This window comes from Pongo pygmaeus, chromosome 8, assembly GCF_028885625.2.
Source record: "Pongo pygmaeus isolate AG05252 chromosome 8, NHGRI_mPonPyg2-v2.0_pri, whole genome shotgun sequence".
Taxonomy (NCBI): Eukaryota; Metazoa; Chordata; class Mammalia; order Primates; family Hominidae; genus Pongo; species Pongo pygmaeus.
Window position 1 is genome coordinate 63,022,918 of NC_072381.2, and position 24,755 is coordinate 63,047,672.

The 24,755-nt window shown below is 57.1% G+C and overlaps 1 protein-coding gene across 8 annotated transcripts in view; it reads right to left on the bottom strand.

Annotated features, from left to right (window-relative positions):
* Nucleotides 1-288: 288 nt before the first annotated feature.
* Nucleotides 289-24,755, bottom strand: part of ZMIZ1 (zinc finger MIZ-type containing 1) — a 250,401-nt gene continuing 225,934 nt past the window's right edge. For 5 of the 8 annotated variants that reach the window (XM_054503119.2, XM_054503118.2, XM_054503122.2 and 2 more), the window contains 15 exons: nt 24,533-24,731; nt 23,231-23,521; nt 20,262-20,444; nt 19,220-19,297; nt 18,330-18,504; nt 17,716-17,857; nt 15,967-16,177; nt 14,735-14,840; nt 12,660-12,820; nt 11,586-11,653; nt 11,216-11,284; nt 10,473-10,717; nt 9,220-9,386; nt 5,617-5,877; nt 289-4,164 (listed from right to left, as the gene is read on the bottom strand). In XM_054503119.2, coding sequence (XP_054359094.1) covers nt 4,057-4,164; nt 5,617-5,877; nt 9,220-9,386; nt 10,473-10,717; nt 11,216-11,284; nt 11,586-11,653; nt 12,660-12,820; nt 14,735-14,840; nt 15,967-16,177; nt 17,716-17,857; nt 18,330-18,504; nt 19,220-19,297; nt 20,262-20,444; nt 23,231-23,521; nt 24,533-24,731 — 2,464 coding nt within the window. In that variant the 3' untranslated portion in view covers nt 289-4,056. The remainder of the gene's footprint in view (nt 4,165-5,616; nt 5,878-9,219; nt 9,387-10,472; nt 10,718-11,215; nt 11,285-11,585; nt 11,654-12,659; nt 12,821-14,734; nt 14,841-15,966; nt 16,178-17,715; nt 17,858-18,329; nt 18,505-19,219; nt 19,298-20,261; nt 20,445-23,230; nt 23,522-24,532; nt 24,732-24,755) is intronic. The other 3 variants (XM_054503120.2, XM_063669902.1, XM_054503121.2) reach the window with 3 other exon arrangements.

Here is a 24,755-nt window from a genome sequence, read left to right on the forward strand (position 1 = left end):
GTTGGACACTGAGTCACATGGCACAGGTGCCCCAGCACCCTGCAGCCACCTGGCCCCATTCAGCCACCCCAACTCCCCCAACCATCCAGCCACACACTGCACTTGCCCCATCAGGGACTGGTTCCAGGGACCCCCATGGACAGGGGTTCTTCCAACTCAACACCCAAACCACCTGCCTTTCTTTTTTGTGTGTGCAGAGGGTAACAGGGCGGGGGGTGTGGTTTAAAACAAAAGCAAAAACACCCAAACCACTCCTTAACATCCACAAAATAGCTAATTCGCCAAACCTTCGTTTTTGTCAATTTATTTAGAAAAAAATTAACATGGGCAAATGAGATACCTCAGTGTTACAACAGAGTATAGAAATGTCTAGCAATAGTCAAATAATTTGATCTTTAAATACAAAATAACCACATGAACACCTAATATACAGGTTTCATCTGAATACATATTTATTAGATAAATATTAGAGGTTGTCACATCATCTAACTACATACAGCTTTGCAAGACTAGAAATCACAATTAGTTTTTTGACCAGTTTAAAGTATGAAATGATTGCATTGTACATACGATGTACAAAGACGATGATGGTTTCTGTGGGAGTTACTTCAGGCTGCACTGGTGGGTGTGTTTATGTGTGTACGTGTGAATCACCTGTGATCATGATATCAAAAATTATACAAAGTATGAATTTGGTTACAATTTTCTTCTGAAATCCCCGTTTCTTTTCATTATTTCCATAGCACCCTAAAAATACACAGGTGGCAGGACTAGTACACTGAAGCTAAATAGTACATGTAGGTAAAATAAAAACAGAACAAAAACCCCTTTCCACTCAGGGTCAGAGTATATTACATGAGCGAGAGAGACAGACGTGGAGAACTCACAAATGCTATAACCAACAGGATCTAGTTTTTCCACATGATGGAGTTCCAAGCTTTTTTTGTTTTGTTTTGTTTCGCAAAATAAAAACAATACACATTCCAAGAGAAATGAATGCATCTGTTGACACGTCTCTATTTCTCATTTACATATGTACACACGTCCCTTGAGTCGCTGCTGTTGACACGGCCCTGTGTGGACGGGTCAGGCCCGAGGCCCGTCGGGAGCAGACCTGTAGCTCTCTGGGGGGTCAGGGCTTTCATTAGGGAGAAAGTATTAGCAGTTTCTTAAAAAATAAAATGGCTACAGGGAACATGATACATGGATAAAGCTTCAAACCAAGAAGATGGGGGTGATTGCCTGTACTTGGCCCTTCCCGCCTGCCTGCTGGTTCCCTGTGCATCTTGCGGAGTGGCGGCAGAAACATGCCTGTGGGCCGGGTGGATGCTTGGCATGGAAAAGTGGCTTGCAGAGGCCTCGTTTTTGCTGAGGTTACTTATGGCTCCAAGTAATCGTCCGAAAGGATCAGGGAAGGATCTCTCCAGAGTTCAGGACCATCTCTGCTTATGGGCGTTGTCTACCTGCACCTGTCACAACCTGCGGCTTGTTCCCGTCCCGGATGCCTCTGCACCTCCCTCACACCCTGGCCTGGCTCCCAGAGCACTCCAGAAGAGCTTGTCTCCAGACTGCAGGCTGTAGGCACCATGCATGGTTCAGAGCCGGCCGGAAGGGAAGCTCTGGGCTGAGCTTGCTGGTGGAGGCTTGCTGGAGAGGGGAACCAGGAAACCCGCCTCAGGTGCTGAGCCCAGGGATGGTTGCAGGAGGTGCTCGGGGCCTGGGCTGCAGGGAGCATCTCGACTCTCTGCACTGGAAAGCTGTGGATCCACCTGTGAGCAGAGTGTGGACACACCCTGATAAGAACCAGAATGAATCCCAGGCCTTTCTGGGGCAAAGTATCAAGGCAAGAAGCAAGAACGCCTAAGGAAGGCATCTGTAAGTCTGTCTGGAGCTTAATTCCCAGATGGTCTGACATAGGGCGTGGCCACTTGCCAGGCCACAGACACTGGGCAAGGGTGGCCACATGCTACCTGGCGTTGGCTTGTCCCTGCCAGCTGACTGAGGGATGGCTCTAAATAGCGGGCTGCCCGGTCTTCCAACTCCCAGCACAGCCGCCCATTCTGTTCGTCCCTTCAACTGTACAAATAGCCCTGGTTGCTTTTTTTGTTTTTGTTTAAAAAAAAAATAAGACTCGGTCTTTGTCATTGAGTCTAGGTATTTTAAAAACACCAGCAAAGGCTATAACCAGGTCATGAAAATGTTGAATATTATCAAAGACGATACTAAAATATTCACAAAGATATTTACAAAAGCGATTCTCAAAATAATTGATTTGCATACTGAACAACACGCTATTTGAAAAAACCTCGACGACAACGGGACAAAGGAAAAAAAGGGGCCGAGACAATGGCAGCTTTCCTACAGAAAACCTTGTGCCGTCTGGGACAGTGACTGGAAGTCAACAGCTGGGGCCACCTTTCCGGTAAAACCCACAGAGGAGTGCTGGGGACCACCCACAGCAAACGGGAGAGCAGGAAAGGGCCCCAGGCAGCAGCTGGGAAGGGCGCAAAAAGTTTACAGATGTGATCCCAGTGACGGGACAACCTGGCACCACCCTAGGCCATGTGGCTCACGGGGCACAGACCAGCCTGAAACAAAGTGAACACAGGACAGGCTCCCCAGGAGGCCCTGGAGAGTGGTAAGCCAGATGGAGCAAAGCGGTGGAGGGAAGGCCAGAGGCTGCTTTTGCTTGAGTGAGCAGGAGTGTGGGGTGAGATTGTGATGGTGGAGGAGTGCAGGCAGGGGAAGCTGGCAGCCAAGGGCAGTGTTTGGGGCAGGCCCAGAAACACGCCCCCCTCCCCCCCCATGCCTGCAGGTACATACTGGAGCACATGGCCATGGCCTGGGCTGCAGCCGGGGGCAGCTTGGAGCACAGGGACAGAGGGAGGGGCTGGACAGACACCATTGCCCTGGGCTCCGGTTTCTGCACCTCCCCGGCCTTTCCACGCACTGCCCTTGCCATCTGATTGGACAAAGAGAACTAGGACACAGAGGGAAGTGGGTGTCCCACGGAAGTCTTGGAGAGGTGGCAGGATAGGGACTAGGAGAAAAACAGAACAGACGGAGAGAAATGGTTTGCTTGCTGTCCAAGCGCAACGTTCCTTTTCTCCAGGTGACTTCATAGCTTTAAATTGTTGCTGTTTAAAAAGAGAGTGGCTTGGAGCAAAGTTAGAAGTTGCCGCTCCTGTTTGATTCTGATAGGTTATATGCCCGCGCCCCCCAACCAAGGGCACAATCACTTTGGTTGGGTGCACACCTGCTCTCTCTGTTCCCCAAGCCTGGGCCCTGTCTGAGCTTGGAGGTGGAGCCTCAGAGACGTCCTGGCTCAGAAGATGTCCTGGCCCTTTCCCACCAGTCCCCAAGCAGGAATGGCAGACCCCCTCTCAAACACAGAATCTTGTCCTTTTTCTCTGCTTTCTGAGTGTGTTTACGGGGTATCTTGGCTTATAGGTCAGGGGTCAAACCGATGATGACCCCTGGCCCCCGAGAGACGTTGTCTTTCCCAGAGGTTTGTGCTTTTCTGTGGTGGGTAGTGGTGGGTAGGCTGGTCTCACTGCCACCAACTGCCAGTGCTCCTCCAAGGCTCGGGGCCCATGCTGGGGCCCGGGGGTCTTCTCAGGCTCCACAGTCACTGGAGGGAGGCTCTGGACCAGGAAGCAGGGAGGCAGGGTTACAGTCTAGAAGATGGAAGAACCTTGGGGACACTGGAAGGTCATCTGGAATCGGCACACGCGGAGGGACCGGGAAGCCGCATCGGCGTGCGCCCTCTTACCGGGCTGGTTCCTCTCAGGAGGGTGGTCTTCAGGCCTGCACTGGGCATGGGCCCAAGCCCAGGGTGTGCAGGTGGGACGTGGGCTCCAGACCCACACAGCCTTCCTGGCGCACCCTCCCTACCCCTCTGTTCTGAGAGGGCTGCAGCAGGGGAGGGCTCCCCGCCCCACAGCCCGTGGCTCTGGTGCGGGGCGGTCTGAGGGCACAGGCTCCCAAGTGGAAAAATGTGTTGGGTAAGTGGGGTAGGACGCAGAGTGTGGAGGGATGGCCCCGACCGGGTGGCCCTCAGTTGTTCTCAAATAGAGACAGGAGGTCATCGTTACTATTGCTCGGCAGGTCGGGGGGGTCCAGATAAGACAGGAGCTCGTCAGGATTTGTGAGTTCGGGAAGGAGCTGGAAAAGAAGGAGTAACGAAGTTCAGATGAGGTGTGCCTGAGAGGCAGGCCCCGGGTGAGGAATGCAGGGGCGCCCTGGCCCGTCCCCCTCCGCCTGCCTCTCAGGACTCTAGCCAAAAAAAGGGGAAGAGAACAGCCTTGGGCCTGGGCCTGTCAGGTATCCCCACACACACCCCGGCCACTGCACCGAGTGTGGGGCACCCCCATGCTCATTTCAAGCCTCGGGATTGGGACCGGCAGCCCACCAGCTGAGGCCTGAGCAGGGCTGACCCTTTTCAGGCATGGACTTCAGCCCTAAGCTGGGAAGGCCCCATGGCAGGTCATTTGGGCCTCCCAGCTGAAATCACATGCTTCACGTGTAAGCACAAGGAGGTGGGCTGGTGGGAAGGCAGGAAGGCGAGTGGTTCCCGCACCCCCTTACCCACCATCCCTCTCTCAAGGGCTCGCCACTCCTTGGTGAGCCTGTGGCTGACTGGCAGCCATCCTTCCCTGTGGCCCCGGAGGGGTTGCAGACTGTCCCTACCCTCTACTGAGATATCCTTGGAGTCTGTCACATGGGGAGCCTCATGCATCTAAAAGCAGCCCCACTGGCCTGGTCTGAGGGGGAACACCGGGCAAAGACCTGAGATGGCTGCACAGTGAGTCCTAGCTAGCACAGAGCTCCTCTGATGCTGCTGGGGCAGAGGCTGACAGAGCAGGGCTGGGGGTGAAGAACAGGAGTGGCCGAGGACAAGCCTCCTCCCGGAGTCTGGCACCAGCTCTGTGGTAGGCATGGGTGGGGCCGGTGCTCGGTCCCAACCCGCCAGCCCCGTCCAGCAGCCCAGCCCCATCATCCAGGGTGAACCCCACCATCTTCCAGACCTCAGGGTAGGAGCCCTGGCACCTCTGCTGCCCGTGCTGGCCTGCTGCCCCTGGCTGTGACCCAAGGCTGCCCCCTCTGCCCCCACCTTCTGTCACCCACATGGGGGCCTCTCGGAGTGAGCAATGGAGCAAGCGGAAGCAGGGCATGGACAACACACGGACAAGAAAACTGGAGACAGACACACACCAGCGAGGCAGACAGACAGCTTCTCCCTCCAGCCCTCCCTGCCCGGGCCAGAGAGGCAGACACAGAAACCGCAAGCTCACCATCGGGGGAGGGCAGGGACCCTCCTGTGCTGCGGCGCGAGGGACCCCCGCAGGGCTTGGGTCAGAAGGTGGGTCAGGGCTGGGGTTCAGGGCTATGGCCAAAGGGACTTGGGGGATAGGAGCCAGCAAGGGGGGACCCTCAGTGGTGACACTTCCCCATCGTGGGGCTTCCTGGTCTGGAGCCAGGTCTGGCTGAAGCCCTCCCACCACCCACCCACCTCCTCCCCTCGGGGCCTCGAGCCCTCACACCCACCCCTTCTCTCGGGCAGGTCCCGGCGCCAGGCCTAGCCCCAGGCCAAGGCGAGTGGCGACCCCAACTTACATCCAGCGAAGGCTCCGGCATGTCGGACGCTCCCTGCGCTCCGGCCTGACCCTCTAAGGCTGAGGAGGGGTTAAAGGTCAGGTCGCTGTGTGGATGGCTGCTGGGAGCGGCCTGTGGCGGCTGCCGGGGAGGCTGGGAAGGAGGAGGAGGAGGAGCCCCACTGTGATGTAATGGAGGCCCTGACTGGCTGCTGGGGTGTGGTACGTGCAAACCTTGTTGTATGGAGGGGTGGGGCTGGTCAGAGCTGCCAGCGTGTGGCATCTGTGGAGGAGGAGAGAGCGGGAGAGAAGAGAGGTGAGGTGAGGAGGCACGGCGACCATGCCTGGAGAAAATGAAACCCAACACAACCAGGGAAGTCACAACCCCCGAAACGTGGCCACCCGGTACGAGGCTGAACGTTGTTTCTGGGCAGAGAAACAAAGAAAAATTTCTCCCGCAAAACCGCCCATCGGGGAGGCTGCAGGGGGATGGCGGGGACCTCTCGGGCCACGTGGAGACCCAGGAGGTGGGGAGAGCTTTGACACAAGCACAGACACGGGGAGCTGGGCCTGGGCTCCCCCAGGCCCCTCCACCTCCCCGCCCAGACAACGAACAACAGCGAGGGCAGGATGGAGAAGCAGAATGGGCATGTTCCGGGCAGCGGGAGGCAGGAGGGCGGCTGCCGCAGCGTGGTGCAGACCCCAAGCTGGGCGGCAGAGAGCAGACACAGACAGACAGCATTGGGCGGGCGTGCGGCTCAGGACTGGGTCTGCACCTCCCAAGTGGGCCCTGGGCGGGGTGATGCTGGGCACGAAGTCGCCTTCTGCCAGCCCAAAGTGTGGAGCAGCTGGGGCCTTGGCACAAGCCCTGTAGCCCGGGTGGAATTTGGCTGTCAGAGAAGCAGGGCTGGGTGGGCACCTGGCCAGCCAGGGGCATCTTCACACCCTGCCAGACCCTTTTCCTAGACATCCCACTTGGTCGGCACCAGCCCTCAAAAACACAGGGTTGTGAGGGAGGCAGGCACCTCCGAGACTCCAAGGACAAGGAGACTGAGTGACGGTTCACCAATGGTGGGTGTCTTGCTGAGGGTGAGGCTGGCGGTGCCTCTCTAACAGATGAACTAGAGGACTCGCACCCTCCTGTGGGCACGTGCACTGAAAACTGGGCTGTCTGTGGGCAGGTGGGTGAGATATGAACATTCCTCTGCTAGCCTGTTTGCTGTCCCAAGCAGACCCTCCTTCAAAGTGAAAGGCTGGGGAATCCTCGCAGACCAAGCCCTGACCCCACTGCAAGCATCCCTGACAGCCCCCAGCCCCACTTTCGCTCTGCCAGTGATGGGGGCTCACGGATGCTCCAGGTGCTCCACTGGAACAGCAGCCTGGCACATGCTTCCTTGGTCTTTTTGTTCCCTCACCCTGCCCCATCCTAGGGCGGCCACACAGAACACACTGACATGTTCTTCCTGTGTGCATTTAGAATTTGCAGCCACACCATCCTTGGTCTTTGCCCATCCCCAACTTCCTCTTCCTGTTTCTCCTAAAACTGCTTCCCAGGCCTTGCTATGGGTCGGTCTCTGCCCACGGTCCAGGTGGCCCCTTCTCAGGGTGCAGGGCCCCAATCCCATGTGGCCTTAGGGAGCACAGTGCCCTTCCAGTCCAAGCCCCAAGAATGAGATGACCTTGCAACCGTGGTGCTGGAGATCTTGGGAGATCCGTTTATGAGACACATACAAGAGGCTGGAGGAATGGGCCACCACCCATGGTCAGTGAGAGGCCAGCTTGGGGCTCCCACTCCTGTAGACGCCCTCAGTGCCCACCCTGGGAGAGCAGGGAGGGGCTCCACACTCCAGCTGTGCAGCCCAGCTCAAGACAGACAGTCCCTGGATCTTCAGAGGCAGCTGTGCCCCTCGGCTTTGTATCTGGCTGGAATGTCTCCAGCATGGAGGGGCAGGTGCTGTTGGAGCACTGCTGACACACCTGTCAACCTGCCACCAGTATGGGCAGTCTGTGGGGGCAGCAGCATCTGGTTGGAGCGCTCTGGCCAGTCTCTGCGGGCATGGCAGTGCCTCCCAGCCTTGGGCTCAGCTGGGGGTGTGGCTGCCTCCACCTGGGCAGGTGTGGTAGAAGTTTACCTGTGACTGCCCTGCCCCACCGACCTGGCACATCCGCATTTCCAGGTCTGCTTGACCTCTAGTGAGAGCTCAGAAATGGAGGACAGGACCATCTAGAGAGCATCTTAAGGGGCTCTGAGGTCAACTCACAGGCTCAGATCCCGCCACACAGAATGCAGGCAGCAGGGCTCACAGGAGGCAGGAAAAAGCTTGGTTGTCAAGGGGAAATAGACGGCATTCTCACTCCATATTCCAGTGTTAGGAACTGTGAGGGCGCAGGATGTGTGTGTGTCGGGGGGTGTGATTTTGGTGTCTCTGGGTGTGGGATGCCCTCAGGGCCCAGGAAGGGGCACCAGGAAAGAAGCCCCCAGAAATCACAAGCCCCATGGGGCAGAGAGTAACTTTGAAAAACTTGGCCAAAGCTCCACAAAGCATCTATTTCCGACTTGGACTCCTGGGGTCCTGAGGGAAAGTTGCTGCTCCCTCACCTAGAGTCCTGAGGCAATTCCATGTCAGGTGTGTGGAAGGCAGTATAATCCAGAGGCTCCTTCCCGTGCAGGCCACCCAAGCCCACTGCCAGACACTGGCAGGACCCCGGGCCCTCTCCCTGGCTGGTGTGGCCCAAGACCCACAGCCATGTGCTCAGCGATGGCCCCTCCTCCCCAAGATGAGAGCCCAGAATGACTGAGACCTCAGACACACCACTTCAGCCTCCCGAGGCTTCAGTTTCTCCAAACCCCAACTGTTCTTCCTGCACCCACGCACTGCCAGGAGTTTTGCTCCATTAGCACAAGGCCTGTCTTGCTTACACCTGTCACACGGTCTGCGCAGAGCACAGCTCGGAAAACGCTTGTTAAAATCAGTGGAACCACGTGGCACTCACTGGATGAGGACTCCAGGGGACAGGAGGGCCTCCTGCCACTGCCACTGGGGCCACAGGAAGGGGGGGCCCGTGGACAGCACAGGACACCTTCCCCCACCAGGGACATCGTCAGCCACACAAGACATATGTCAATAAGTGTGAAACAGAACAAGAAGTGAATGCTCTTCAGATAATCAGACTTCCTAGCATTTCTTTTGTTGCAGGTGGTAATACCCTGAATTCAGATCCTTGGAGAATAAGTGCCTGGGTTTGGGACAAAAGTCGAGGTGGCTGGAACCGTGTTAGGTGAGTGTAAGAGTGTGCAAGTGGGAGAGGGAGAGGGCTGATGGCATGTGCTAGGTAGTGGCGAATGCATGCACGTGTGTGTGTATGCACGGGGTGGTGAGTGTTTGGGGAAGAGCCTGAAGCTTCCCCCATCTCCAGAGAATCCGAAATCCTAGGTAAAACAGCCAAGTCTAAGGATGCTGACAGGCCACGACCTAGCCTCAGTCAGACCCCTCCTATTCCATTCTGAGCCCATACACCCAATTCTTCATCCTCTGCCTTGCCTGGGAGGGAACAGGATATCCAGATCCCAAGGCATCAACCCCAAAGGCTGGGGAATGGGATGGGGTGAGGAGGAGGTACTCACAGTTTCCTGCATGGGGTGGCTGAGGGGTTTCTCGAGGGCGGCCATGTTGTTGGGCATGTCCGGGGGGTGGGAGAGCTGGGGGGGCCCGTGCATGAAGTCATTCATGGATGTCCCTCCAGGGTTTCCGTGGGGGAAGTCAAAGTTGCCATGGCCTTGGTAGTTGTTGCCTAGGAAGGGATGAGATGGGGAGGGGAGGGGTCACCCAGAGGGATAGTGGCCACCCCCAGGGAACAGTGTGTGTAAAAATACAAGCCAAGTCCTTTTCCTCTTGCGAGGCTGCAGTCGGTCACAGCAGCCTGAGGCTTCTGGGCTATAGGATAGAGCAGCCACTCAGCCCTGTCCCATGGTCTGTGGTACCCCAGGGGATGTACTGCCCTTACTGCTATGGAGGAGGGGGCAGAGTGGGACAAAGGGGGCAGGCCAGGCTCCTGTGGGGAGTGGGGGACATGGCCTGAGCCTATAGCAGACCTGCTGAGCTACTCCCCAATGTGGGCACTTTTCATACTCAGCAAGACCCAGGCCCAGAGTGGGTGCATGTTCTGCCAAGCCCACAAAGAAAGCTGCAGCAGACTCAGGATGACACCCGCAGAAGCCAGCTGTTCCGCCTCCCTGGTCACTGTACCCTCCACCATGTGGCGATGGCAGGGGTCAGAGGATCAGCAGGCTGGGAGGCTTGGCCCTTGGCACACTGTGGGAGTTTGGCTAGGTGGCCTAACCTCACTGGGCCTCTCATGGGGACCTAAGATCAGGGATCCCAGGGGGAGCTGCCACCCAGTGGGGGGTACTTTCCAGGAATCAGTGGCAGTAGGGGTAAAACTTGGTCTGGGCAGCCGGGAGCATAAGGGCCAGTGGGTGACCTTGGTGGCCAAAGGCCGAGGCTCCAGGAACCTGGACTCTGTCCCTAGGAGGGCAGGAAAGTTGCAGGGGAAATGTAGATATCACAGAAAAAATATGGGGGGGCAGGGGGTAAGGCCAAGAACTCGGGTGGGTGTATGCTGCCAGCAGCCCCAGAGGAGATTGGCTGGGAAGAGGCAGCAGTCGTATCTCCCACCAGGGCAGGCTCTGAAGCCCCTGGGCTAGGCCCATGTACCCTCAAGTCTAGCAAACTGGGAACTGTTTATTGGAGGATGTGTTACTTCTCTCTCTTCAACCACACCCCCGAGCCCTGCCACCATCAGCATAGAAATTCGGTGCCCCTGCAGGGACTTGGGGCTGCCCTCCTTCTCCCTTCCTCCCTGCCTGGCATCACCCACCTTGGCTGCTGTAGTCGTTGGAGTTGGTGCCCCCCGGAGGAGGCGGGAGGGGGTAGGGGGAAGGGCCGGGGCCCAGGGCTGCGATCATCTCCATGACATTGGGCATGATCATCTGGCTGGGACTCATGGTCTTGAACCGCTTGGAGGGGATGCCGTCAGGGTCGTCCTTGATGTGTAAGTCCGACTTGATGGGCACTGGCCGCCAGCTGCACGTGGGATCGATGGTGACCTCTTCAAACTCAGAGCTGGGGGAGGAAGGGTGGCAGAGCTGAGGCTCCGGGGTGCCTGGTTTTGGGCATAAAAGCACCTCCAGCTCCGACAGACACCAAGGTGACCTTGTTGAGGCCCCTGCTCCCACTCTCACCATACTGTGGACAAGGCGGAAGCCTGGCAGGGATTTCTCTATATATCTTTGACATATGGGGAGACTGAGGCTAGAAAAGCAAGTGGCTGGGCACAGGGCAGCTGGCCTCAAGGGCTCCCGTGTGGGGAGCAGCAGGTGGAGGGTCGGGGTGGGGCACTGTCAGCCTCCTGCTGTGGCTGGCTTTCATGCTTTCTGGGAAGTTCATTTGTCCCCAGATCCAGAGGCCCCCGAGGGCAAGAGACAGAGAGGTGGGGGATGTGGGTCACGGTCTGCTGGCCTGGGAGGGGAGGGCTGTGTCAGGGCTATCCACCTGTTCACCTTGCTCTAATCCAGGCCTCGTGCCCTCCCACCCCCTGACCCTTGCTGGGGCCTCACTTACTGTTGGATGGCATTCAGGATTCCCCACATGTACTGATCCACCTCCAGGCCCTCCAGCAGAGCGGTTTTACTGGAAAAGGAGACGGGGAGCTTGGCCTCTGCTACAGGACCCAAGGAGGTAGGGGCACAGCCCATCCACCTCAGTGTCAGTGGGGTCCCACCCCTGCTGCTGGTTACTACTGGAGGCACAAGAGACGGGGACTCTGACCGCGTGATACCAAGGGACCACCAGGAGCCCCCATAACCTGAGCCCCTCTGCCATGTTTGGGTTCTGGTTTGCATTTAGGGCAGGTGGAGGTGGGAGGTAGCTGGCCCCTCCCCTCTGTGGTTGGGGGATGGGGGAAGCCCCCACCGGGGTGGGCATCACTCACTTGCACACAGGACACCTCCAGGTCCCTCTCTCGCAATTCAGCTGCAGGTATGATTCCAGATCAAAGCACTGCAGACAGACAGACAGACAGACAGACAGACACAGCTGAGACCAGGACTGTCAGAAACTGCCTAGATGTGCCTCAAGGACCCTTGGAATAACTTCCCCACCAGAGAGAAAGATAGGCTGTGGGAGAAACCCAGCGCTGGGGCTGGGTGGAGTGAAAGCAATGCTACCTTTCTACCATGCAGAGTCCTTATGCCTCCACCCCAGCATCCCTCACACCACCTCCCATGCCCAAAATGACCCTGTGCCTACATCGTCTGAGAAGCCTTCCTGGTCCCCACCCCAGCTGACTCTCGCTGTTTTTTGCCCTGTAATAGCCCCTTTCAACGAGGCCAGGGGTAGCCCCTTCAGCCTAGCCCAGGCACCGAAGACAAGTATGATCAAGTTCATCGATCTGTATCAGATAGATAAAGTGACCAGACCATCCTCTTGCCCACAGCATTCTTTGGGAGGGAGGAGGGGAAGCTCCTGTCCCACTGCACCCTCAGGACCAGCTGCAGGTGACAGCCGTGGGCCCCTTCTGCATGCCCACCACACCCAGGTTCCAGAGGACGGCTCCTTGTTCTTCTTCCAGGCCGGGCTGCCAATGTTTACTCATTGCTCTCTCACTGCCTGCTCAGACTGGGACTGTCACTCACGCCAGGGCTACTTCCTGAACACTGGCTTGATGCAAGGCCCTGGACGGAGGCATGAACTGGACAGTGGTGTCCCTGCTCTTGGGCCCCCAATCAGCCCTGCCATGTGTGTGGGACTTCCAGCTGGCAACTGCCATCTGCCAGGGCAGGGGCTGTCCAAACCCATTTCTTTCTGTAGCCCCTTTGGCCTTAAGCACACAGAAAAGATGCTCAAAGATAAATGATGGCTGAAATTGAGTGATGCCAGCTGCTAATCTCCATGACGTCCTTCAGGACAGTGTTTGGACAGGCCCTGTTGCCCCTCTGCCTACCCCTCACCATCCCAGCCAGAGTCTAGGTGTCTTGCCGGAGCTGTGCTTTCTGGGGCCGCTGACCTGGACATGCTTGCAATCGTGTCCTCGAGCAGGCAGCTGGATGCGCCGGAATGTGATGGGGCACTTCAGAGACACCTTGATGGCCGTCTGCTCCACCCCATCCTCCCCGTTGAGGGTCGTGTTGCCCGAGGAGGCAGCCACGCTGCTGAAATTCCGCTTGACTGCGGGGCAGGAGGCACAGACAAGTGAGGATGGCAAGGCAGTCCTGCAGAGGTGGGGGGTCTGCACGTGCTCCCCAGTTCCTCGTGCAGCCGGGGCATGTCCTGGTCCTCCTCCCAGCCCACACCAAACACTGAGAGGGCAGTGTGTGGCAGTCATAGGGCCAGGTGCCCGGGCTGCTGTCTCCATGTGGGACACGTGTGGTGTGTGTGTGCCCGAGGGGGTGGCTGTGGCAGTTCCCCTGTCTCTGCAGAGCAGGCCCTGCCTTTGCGAGGAAGGGGGATGTCTGCAAAGCTCATGGAAAGTCGTTATGGCACTTCTCTGATTTACTGGGTCAGTGAAAAGCCCCCTCAGGCACTCCTGCACTTCACTCAGCACATGTGGAAATGGAAACGGACAGCTGCCTGCTGGAATCCCAGGGCTCAGGGCAGCAATGTGAAGAGTGGCCCTGTACCTCTTGCACAGGGCCCCTGAGTCCACACCCGGAGTCTTCTTCAAAGGGGACTCCAAGCCAAGTCCCTCCATCCCAATTCTTTTTTTTTTTGTGGCAGTGTCTGGCTGTGTTGCCCAGGCTGGAGTGTGGTGGCTTGATCATGGCTCACTGCAGCCTCGACCTCCCCAGCTCAAAGGAATTCTCCCACCTCAGCCTTCTGAGCAGCTGGGACCACAGGCACAAGCCACCACGCCTGGCTAATTTTTTATTTTTCTGAGAGACAGGCTCTCACTATGTGGCCACGCTAGTCTTGAATTCCTGGACTCCTGCCTCGGCCTCCCAAAGTGCTAGAATTACAGGCATGAGCCACTGTGCCCAGTCCTCTCCTGAGTTTAAGCATGAGCTGGCCAGGTGTGGTTGTGGTGGCTCACGCCTGTAATTCCAGCACTTTGGGAGGCCGAGGTGGGCGGATCGCGAGGTCAGGAGATACAGACCATCCTGGCTAACATGGTGAAACCCTGTTTCTACTAAAATTACAAAAAAATTAGCCGGGCGTGGCTGGGTGCGGTGGCTCTCGCCTGTAATCCCAGCACTTTGGGAGGCCGAGGTGGGCGGATCATGACGTCAGGAGATTGAGACCATCCTGGCTAACACGGTGAAACCCCGTCTCTACTAAAACACAAAAAATTAGCCAGGCATGGCGGCGGGCGCCTGTAGTCCCAGCTACTCAGGAGGCTGAGGCAGGAGAATGGCGTGAACATGGGAGGCGGAGCTTGCAGTGAGCGGAGATAGCGCCACTGCACTCCAGCCTGGACGACAGAGCGAGACTCCATCTCAAAAAAAAAAAAAAAATTAGCCGGGCGTGGTGGCATGTGCCTATAGTCCCAACTCCTCGGGAGGCTGAGGCAGGAAAATGGCGTGAACCCGGGAGGCAGAGCTTGCAGTGAGCCAAGATCATGCCACTGCACTCCAGCCTGGGTAACAGAGCGACATTCCCTCTCAAAAAAAAAAAAAAAAGCATGAGCTGTTGAAGTAGGGAGGCCAATCTGGAATCCACCCTCCGTGCCCTCTGCCTGATGAAGATCCCCTCTTCTCTAAATCCTCCCATCTTTTAAAGGCCTGGCCCAGGTCATCACCTCCTCCAGGAAGCCTGCTTCCTGACATTTTGTTTTAATCTGCCTCATGTCCTGTGCTACTGCAGGTATGCCTGTTCTGGCTCCCAAGCTGGACTGCCAGCTCTTCCACACAGCGCAGGTCCCAGAACTCCCACCAGCCCTTATGGCACCCAGCTTCTCTGATCATGACAACAGTCTCAGGAGGAAGGCATGAGCCTCAGGATGGGGCGTGCTCAGGGACACTCCAGGCCCGGTGGTGACATGCACGGAGGCAAAGGTCAGTTCCAGGTGAATGGTGACTGCTTCTCAGTCCTAAACTCAGGTGGGGATGGAGTCTGGCCCTCACCCCCATCCCCACCCTGACTCACTTTTCGTGATACAGTGCTCTGCGGGCAGGAGGCGCTTCTTGAGGAGTCCTTGCAGCACAGAGCGGACAGAGGGCCGGTGTACCAGCTGCAGCACGAAGAGGTGGGACTGCGGAGAGAGAGCAGACACTCAGTTCCTGTGCACTGTCCCCATACCCCGCCCTGCCTGCAGCCTCAGCAGCCCTAGACTGCTCCCAAGATCCCACAGCCGGCCTAGGAGGCTCCCCCAGGGTGTGTCCTGGGACTTGTGAGCCTGAGCACTACTCTGGAAAGGCTGCCTCTGCTGCAGATAGACAAGGTGGACTTTGACACTGAAATACTCCCTGGATAAAGTTATAGGACACAACGCTTTAGGCCTGGCTCCCACTTTGCTTCCTAACCTCCCCTACCACTGCCTTCCCATCATGTGTCCTTAGCCCTTCCTGCCAGGGTGCTCATTCCTCGCTTCACTCCTCTAGGAAGCCTTCCAGAACTGCACACCCCAAACGTCCACCCATCAGCTGCCTCACTCTGACAGTTGTGCAGCCTCACACAACACATCACATTCCCCAGCCAGAATGGGATGTGCTGCCCAGGTCTGTGACCCCTATCTCTGTGTAGCCTCCGTGCCCCTAAGCTCACAAGGCTGGATCAGAGTGTTTCCTTCTCCATGCCTCCACAGAGAGGCCAGTGGAGTGGGGCAGGCAATTTACTTCCACTGGGGCCTGAGCAAGCCCTGTGTGTTGGGCCCTGATCTTCAGGGGACATGAGGGTGGCTGAGAGCTGGTCCTAGGTAACAAGTCACGGGTTGGAAGGACCCCCATACGTGACTCTAAGACAAGAGGGCTGGGAAAGAAGGGAACGCGTTAACTCCAGGTTTCGGGGAGTTGGGTCTAGGGGAAAAGGTGCTGACAATGACAACTGCTGGTGAATGAGGCAAGCAGGACATGGCTTTGAGGAACACAGAACTGCACCAATGAATGAAGGGTAGGGAGGAGGGGCCAGGAGGGGTGAATCAGAGGCATGTGTGGAGAACAGATGGAGGCCGAGTGTCCAGGGGAAGAGGCCACGTCTGAAGCCAGGGCACAGTGGCTTTGAAGGCCCAATGGTTTGAAGGTTATTGCATAGGCCCTGGGCGCAGGGGGTGGTGACCCAGGGACAAGGCTGAGGACCAGAGGGGGGCAGGGTATTCCGCACTCCCACGCCATGAAACAGGGCCTGCCCGTGCCACCACTGCCCCTGGTCCACCAACTCACGCAACAGCAGGCCGTGACAGTGATCTGGATGGTGTTGCGGCCCGGCTGGCACACGTGCTTCAGGTGCAGGGGCTTGTGGGAGGTCTTGTTGTCGCCGCGCTCGATGGTGAGGGGCGTGGCGTTCACGCTGACCTGCACCGAGGCAGGCCAGTTGGTGTTCATCTGCCGGTCCTCGTGGTGGTAGCACTTGAACTGTAGCTCCAGGTCAGACCTAGGTGGGGAATGGGGGTGCTCAGGGCAGCTCTGCCAGGGGGCTGTCCATGGCCTCTGTGACCTCGAGCCAGAGGTGTGACCCACACCTCTAAACACACCACAACCTCCAAGACCCTCAGGACCCCATCCCTGACCCCAATGGTTCCCCCAGCCTGAGTTCTCCTCTCCCATTCTGGATACTCCCTCTACACCCAAACTGCCCCCAAGACCCCCGCACACCAATCATTCCCGTCACACACCACAGCTCTAGCTCCCATCTCCCTGGGCTGTCCTCCCTGTAGGGGTCAACTCCTGGATCCCCAGGACAGAGACAGAGGGGCAAATGAACAGGCACTCATTTGACAAGACCTGCTGTGAGGCCAGCCAAGCCCATCTCTAGACCTGCTGGGAGCTGTCCTCCCAGGCCACGGCCATTTCTGGTTCTGAGCACTCCCCAAGGAGGCCCCCCAGGACGCAGCACTGAGGAGTGTCGGGAACCAGCAGTGACCACGTATGCGTGACAACCAAGCCAGGAGGAGGAGGCCTCCCAGGCCAGGACACTCCCAGGTAAGGAGTGTGAGTCAGCAGGGTGCAGGCAGGCAGTACAGTGGTTTGTCCCGTGCCAGGGGCCTCTGTCCTCCTGCCTGAGCGTTGCAGCTCCTGTGTTCTGAACGCCCATACCAGCTATCTGTGGCCACCTCACCCAGCCTGCACAGCATGGTCAAGAAAACAGCAGGGGTGTGTGTGCACGTGCCAGGCACAGACCCAGCTCTTGCCCTGGAGATGCTCACTGGGCAGTCAAGGGGGTCTGAGTCACAAGCACAGTGAGACAGTGTGAGTCTTGACTGAGGATGAAGGACTGAAGGGTGGAGACCCCCAGGGTTGGTTCTGGCATCCTGGAGACCAAGTCTCAGCTCCGCCCCTGGCTAGCTGTGAGAACTCACACAAGCCAATTCACTTCTCTGGCCTCAGCTTCCTCCTCTGTCAAAAGGGAAAGTGTTGCCCATTTCCAAGATCAAAGTAGGAAATGTGGAAGGTGCTAAGCATGGGCCTGGCTCAGCAGGGAACCTCCGGACCTTGCGTTCCAGCATGTGCCTAAGTGTCTGAGCAGCAGCCCTGCCCAATGGTCAGCCCCTTGCAATAGATGGGGCCTTCCTGACCCAGGCCTGGCCCCTGCACCAGCCTCATCTCTGCATTCCTGACTCTGGTCACGTGAGTCACACTTGAATTCTTGACTGCATTCCCTCTTGTCAGCTCACGGTCTCAGATGGGATACACAGCTTCCCAGCCTAGGTCTGAGCCAGCCACCTTTTCTTCTGGGGTGAGTGACAGCTGCTCCCTGCCCTTGGGCCGCGACACCTTGACTGCTCATCTACCTGTGCACCTGCAGACTTCCCATGACAACCACAGGACAGGGCCCAGTCAATGATGCTGAACACGTGAAGGTGTCAGAAGATGCTGCTACCACCTGCCCAGGGCCCCACTCGGGCCCAAGGAAGCCATCCCAGGAGACCTCCTTCATCCCGCCTGGGCTGGCGCCCCTGCCCTGACACGCACCTCCACATCAGCGTCTGGTGGACCGTGGGCCGCAGGTGGAACACATGATTGCTGACAGCCAGGTTGTGCTCCAGGCGGAAGGGCTCCAGCACCACGCCATCCCGCACGGGGAATGTGAGCCGCAGCTCGTCATTGTGGTTGGCTGGGGCGAGGAGAGGAGGTGGGTGAGCCACAAGCCCCAGCCGCCATGGGTTCCGGGGCTGTGGGTGGGACTTGCTCACCCTGGGCTGCACGCTCAGAGGAAGGCAGGGGTGTGTCAACAAGGCCAGAGACAGAGCCAGTCCAAGGGCACATGAGTGAGTCATGGCTTCTTCGATTCTACACGGCCCCACCCCAGCTACTCATCCCCTCTTCTTCCACCCGCCTCCTTGCCTCCTTCCATGGCTGGGTATAGATTTTCCTCCCAGCCTCCAGGCGCCCAGGCAGCAGTGAGAAAGGCTGTCTGTGAGCAGCCGACCCCGCCCTGAATGTGCCCCTGGGTATCTCACCTGCTCTCAAGTCTCTGCCCTTTCTGCATGCCCACTCCCCAGGCAGCCTAACTGCGAAGCCCCCTGCTCCTGGCCCACTGGGGGGCCCAAGTGGAGCTGCCCAACAGAGGGAGGGAGGGCCCTCACCTGGGGGTGGCGGCAGAGCACTCATATTTGGCTTGATGTCAGGCGGGAAGGGTGGTTTGACGTCTTGGCTGGGGGACAGGTATGGAGGGATGCTGCTCCCAGGGGTCATGGGGGGTGTGGGGTTCCCTGGAACAGGTGAGTGGGGGTAATTTGCCACAGGAACTGGCCTGGGAGGCTGGAGGGAAAGAGAAGACACACACAGGTTATGGGATTACGGAGACAGAAGGGGCCATGGCTATGGACATACACCACACTCATCCCAGGGGCCTGGGGCCATGCCCCTCGGGAGGGGAGCCTCCCGCAGGGAAACCCTTCTCTCTCACAGATCTCTGTCCTGCTCAGAAGACAGCCCTGGGAAAGGCCTCCCCACCCTTCATCTGGGTCTCACCACTGAGCGCCCGTGTCAGGTGCATGTGGAGACCCTTACTCATCCATGTGACAAATGGGGACACACAGGCTCAGGGTTGGGGACTTGCTCAGCACAACCCTTGGAGGACAGGACAGCGGGAATGAAGCCCAGGCCTCCTGTCACTCGAGCAGGTGGGCTTCCCACATCACAACTCAAGGCCACACCCTCTATGCCTAGCCCATCAGGGTCCCCAGGTGGAGTCGGGGGCTGCAGAATCTGGGGCCCAGGTTCCCCAGGAGCCCCTCTCCCTCTCCTTGTTTTCAAGACTAGCCAGGCTGACACTCTGCCCTAGGGCTCACCCCACCTGCAGCCGTGGATTCTCACTCCTGAGCATCTCTGTCCCCAGGACAGGGGACCAGGGAGTGCATCCCCACCCATGGGCCCCTCTGAACGTCCAGAGACGCTGGAGCAGTAACAGTGAGAACCTTTAGAGGCAACAACTGCCTGTGGCTTAGAATTTGTAAATTAAATTGGAACATACCCTGTTGACATTCCCTTGGCTGTAGTTACTGTAGCTGCTTCCCGAGAACGTGTTATTTTGTCCATTAAACTGTTCTGGCTATTAAAACAAAATAAACAACACTGAGTGGGGGGCAGAAAAGCCATCAGAAGCCCGCTGTCCCTCCGGACAGTAAAATCTGCCAGGAGCACGGGGATGCTACAGGGGCCCATCCACTGCTGGGTTATGGAGTGAGCAGGGCGGGATAGCTACACCTCAGGGACGGCATTTTGCCTCTCTCTGTCCCTAGCTATTAATTTAGCAGAAGTTACAAAAATAGCAACACCTAGTATGCTGAAGTTGGAGCAAAAATGGTAAATCTGTTCGGCGGATGGCCATAATAAATTAGCATGATTCTTGGCAAATAAACGTAAAATAGTAAAGTGTCTTCTTTACTCCCAAGAAAATAATCCTAAGGAAAGGAAAGGCTATATGCCTGAAGATACTCATCATAGTATTATTTCTAAAGTGAAAAATCAGAAGCAACCCAAATACCTAACAGAAGGAATAATAAAATATGATATGGTGATCTCAGCAGAATATTAGGCAGCCATTATAAGTAAAAACCCCAGGGGCTCTAGTAGCAGTAAGTATCATCCTTATTATGTCATGTTAAGTAAAAGGTACAGATTCAAAGTTACAGCTGTAATAACAATTTTATAACATGTTAGTGACCACCTGCACATAGAGAGACAAAGTTTAGAATGAAATGTTAATATATACAGGGGGTGTGTATTTTTTTTAATTAAATATATTTCCTTTATTATTTTGTGAGTGCCGTGAATAAGAAAAGGAGAAAAAAAACCATCATCCGAGACCAATGAGAATAGGAACTGAGAAAAGCCACTCTGACATTCTGGCCACCGAACTCCACCCTGAACACACGGGGACGTTCAGAAATCACCCACCCCTCGCTGTCCTTGGGGCAAACACACGCAGGGTCAGAGTGATCCCGGTGGAGTTAGGGGAGTGAGGTGGTTAGCAGGGAAGGGGCCCCGTGGGTGGTGGCGAGGCTGGGACTCACCTTGTAATACTGCCCCATGTTGACCGTGGGGGGCGGGTACTGCCCGGAGCTTGGTTGGCTGGGCATCCTCTGTCCTGGGTAGTTGGGGGAGGTGAGTGGCCTCGGGGGGTTGGGGGCTGGGTACTGGCCTGGCTGGGTGGGGAACTGGCTGTTTGGTCCATATTGCTGGTTTCCATAGTTGGGCTGTGGTGGGAGAGAAAGGAGAGGGGAAACACGTTCAATGATGCCAACGTCACACATAGCCAGGTCACCTGAACACCGGGATGGGGCCTGCCTCTCCTCATTTGCCCCTGCTGCTTCCCACCCACAAAACTAGATGATGCTTTGGGCCCCTTCTCGTCCTGACACCCAGGGGCATTTTGTTCTGCCTGTCCAGATCATAGGCCACCTCCCCTTGAGGCCGTTCTTCCTGGAGCATATGTGCCCCCTGAACTCCAGGGACACTTTCAGAGCCTCTTGCTCACACCATTATGAGGGGCCTGATTCTAACTCCCCCGACCTTTGTGTCTCTCCTGGCGCCTGGATTAGGGCTGTGCTCCCCAATGTGTACCCCAATGTGACAGAGGAACACAGTCAACAGGATGCACTTCCAGAAAGGAGCCCCCTGTGCCCCCGCATTCCGAGGCTGAACCTGGGTGGCATTGTCCTCGTACTCCCCTCAGAGCAGAACACATACCTAGTGTTCAGTTCTGGACCATTGACAACCTGCCACCTGTGCAGGAGGTGGGAGAGCCAGGTTGGTGAAGGAACAAGACAACTTCTCCCGGGAGAGACAATTTAGAGAAGAGGAGAGAGCACCACCCTCCAGCCACCTTCCCTGTCTGGAAAATCAAGTGACCCTCATGGCCACATGACATCCTGTGAGTCAGTGGTTTCTTCTTCCCCATCTGAGTGTCTCTCTTGCCCAGAGGTCCTGTTGGTAGCTGTGCCCCAGTGCCTGGCAAAATGCCCTTAATACTTGCTCAACAAACGGATGATGGACTTGGGGATAAATGTCAGAGAGTGTCAGTGTGGAAGAATCTACAACTCACATTGTTGCAACATGGTAGCTGCTCTGGGTGACAGTGAGGCACCTACCACAGGAGGTGTAGAAGATGTAGCTGGTGCCTACCTGCCCACCAAGCTAGAGAAGAGAGTCCTCTGTGGGACCAGATGACCCAACCCCTGTCCTAAGGTTCCAACAATTCAAATACTGTATGAGCAAGCCATGGCAAGGGGAAGGAAGGCCAGTCTTCCCAGACAGGATCAGGCCGCATAGGCTGTGACCACCCAGTGCTGTAGCTGGGTAGCACCAGCACTCTATGAAAAGGATGATTAATTTAGTAAACATATGGAGAGCCTTTGGTGTGCTCTCTTTAGGCAGGCAAGAGCCATAAGCACGGCACAGGTGCAGGGGCAGGGGTGACACCAATGACCAGGAATTCTGCTGCAGCCTCATCCGAGATTGCCTCCTTTGGCATGGGCTAACAGATGCACCCCCAGCACAGCCACTGGGACACTGGGATTTTGAGCACAGGGTGGCTGAGAAAAGGCCTAGAAACTGCACGGGGCCTGGGTGCCAGGAGAGGTGCCAACAGCTTGAGGCTCCCCCAAACTCAGGACCCAGGAGCCAATGGTCCTTCTCTGGCCCCTCCCTGAACTAGTGTCCACCAGGTGGAGGGTTGGGGCTTGATCCAGCCTCTTGGATGCATGAGGAAGCCCCTGACCCCTCTCTCTCTCTTTCCCCTCCTGAACTCAGGATACCTCCACTTGTTGCCAAGCCTCCCAGCCCATCCTAAGGTGGATACTGAGGGGAAATGTGCAGATCTTCAAGGAACTTAAGGTCTTTGGAATCTAAAGCCGCTGTGAGCCCAAGGTGAAGGCCACAGTGCTGAGAGGAGCTAGGAGGAGAAAACTGCTCTGAGAGTGGGCATGCAAGCTGGGAGGGAGGCAGGCAGAGAGCTGGGCACACCCTGCTCAAAAAGGGGCTTGGTCGTGGGGAGCAGCCAGGGCTTCACGAGGGCCATCTGCAGAGCCACATCCCTACGTCTTCTGCAGGTAAACCAAATCCTTACCTGGGTACCCAGATGGGCCAGCTGCTGCCAGCATTGTTTTCTGAGGATTCACTTGTGACACTCCCTCCAGGAAGCCTGCCATGCTTCATTCCCTGGTGAGTCTCTGCTCAAAACTTTTCTTTCCTGCTAAAACCTCACTTCCCAGAGGGCAGGAGGTGTGGGTTGTACTTCCCTAAATCTTCCCCAACACCTTGGCTGAGCTGGCTGTGCAGCCCAAGAGGCAGTGCCACTTCCTATACAGTGACCAAGTGTGGATGGAAACAAGAGCTAAGAAACATGCTGCCTGCCTTCCAGTCACTTCCCTGACGGGTCAATCCTTATAGACTGGAAATAGCTGCCTGCCTTCCAGTCACTTCCCCGACGGGTCAGTCCTTATAGACTGGAAACACGCTCTCTGCCTTCCAGTCACTTCCCCGACAGGTCAATCCTTGTAGACTGGAAACACGCTGCCTGCCTTCCAGTCACTTCCCCGACGGGTCAGCCCTTATAGACTGGAAGCATTTTGTCTCAGCTCTCTTTCTTGGAGAGGAGTTGGGGAAGCTCTCATGTAGGCAGGAGGAACTAAACCCAGGTCACCCAGTTAGGGGCTGAGCCAAGACAAGAGTCACTACAGTAAGAGGAACTGCTGCTTGCTGAGTGGCGGCACATGCCAGCCCAGGGCCAAGCACTTCACGGACACCTCCTCAAGTCCCTCAAGCAGCCTTAGGAGGCAGGGTGACTGGCTCAAGGTCTTTCAGTTGGGAAACAGCAGAACCGGGTCTCAAACCCAGGAGCACCTGACCCCTAAGCCCCTGCCTCTTTGTCCAAGTGTGCTGGAGTCCAAGCCACACCTCTTCCAAAGCCGTACCCACGGCCCATGTCTTCAAGCCCAGGTGTCCCAGTTCCCACCTCCCAGTCTCCCACTGCTGCACTCACCTCTCCAGGGTATGGCCTCTTTATGTTCTGGATAGGAAGGGACTGGGGCCGGGGGCCCGGGTAGGTCTGCTGGGGCATCCGCTGCCCATGTGTGCCAAAGGGGCTGATGCCGGGCGGCCGGGGCTGGTTCATGCCCATGGGAGGGCCGCTCATCCCCGAGGGCGTCATGCCAGCTGCCATGCTCGCGGGGTTCATGCTGCCCCCCATGGAGGCAGGCCCCCGCGGCCCGGGCTGGTTCATGAATTGGCTGTTATACGCCTGGGTGGGACCCATCTGGAAAGAGGAACAGACCTTCAACGGGAGAAGAAAAAAAAAAAAGAATAAAATGCCACATGCATTGAAAGTGCAGGGAGGGAAGGGTTGGGGAGGTGGAAGAGTGGGGAGGGGGCACCGTCCTGTGCGGCAGTGACTGGTGACCAACCAGGCCCCAGGGGAGCAGGATCCACCCAGGCTCACTGCTGCCCTCTGCAGCCGCACAAGAGAGATGCAGCTCAGGGGTGTTAGGGGATGGGGTGGGGTGGGGTGGGGGGTGGTCACTCCAATGCACAGGCAGCATTTCCAGGGAGGGAGGCAGGCAGAAAACCAGGAAAGTGTGCAGGAACAGGGAGGGGCATGGGAGGGTGGAGGTAGATGAGGGTGGAGGCAGGAGCCCGAGTGAGACTGCAGCCCCTTTCCTGGGAGCCCTGGCCCTGCCCTCGGTCCTAGGCCGGTGAAGGCACACCCTCTATCCACAAAGTTGGCCTCAGCCCAGCTTCCACTTCTGCCCCTCTGCCCTGCAGTTCCCACCTCCTCGCCTCCTGTTCTGCATTCCTATGGGGGCTCCCCCTCTCCTCATCCCCCAACCCATCCTTCAGAAGGTCAGGGAGCAGCACTGGGGCCTGCGCAGACCCACGGATAGGGTGACTAGGAGGGCACTGGTCTCAGAGGCAATCCAGGAGACAGACCGGTCACAAGACTATTTTTAGACATTGAGCCCACTCTTTGGTGAGTTGGGGGCCCAGAGAGCCATGTAGAACCTTTTCCCCATATGCAGTTGTACACGAGCCACCAACACACAGAACAAACACCGGCACCCAGACACCCCACCACATCCAAGCACACTGACATGCCCCATTCTAGACACGCCCCATTCTAAACACGCAGACCTCCACATGCTTCCATGAAAGCCCAAATGCACCCTAATGCAGTCAGCTCCCCCAGCACACATGGCCCCATAAGCACTGACATCCCAACTCTGGTTTCCCAGGGCTGTCTGCCTGGCTGGCTGGGCAAGGCTGGACCAGGATTAGTGGGAACCCTTACCGGTCCATACTGGTTTATATCCTTGTTCTGTGTCTCCTGCAGGGCTGCCACAGTGGCCGTGGCTGTGGCCGTAGCTGTGGCTGCTGCTGCTGCCACTGCCGCTGCTGCGGCGGCTGCCGCGGGCTGAGTGAAGTCAGCAGGCGGCCTGGTGTGCGGAGGGATGCCCATGCCTGCGGGGGCGTTAGGACCCCCAGGGTAACTGCAGGGGGAGAAGGGTGGAAGA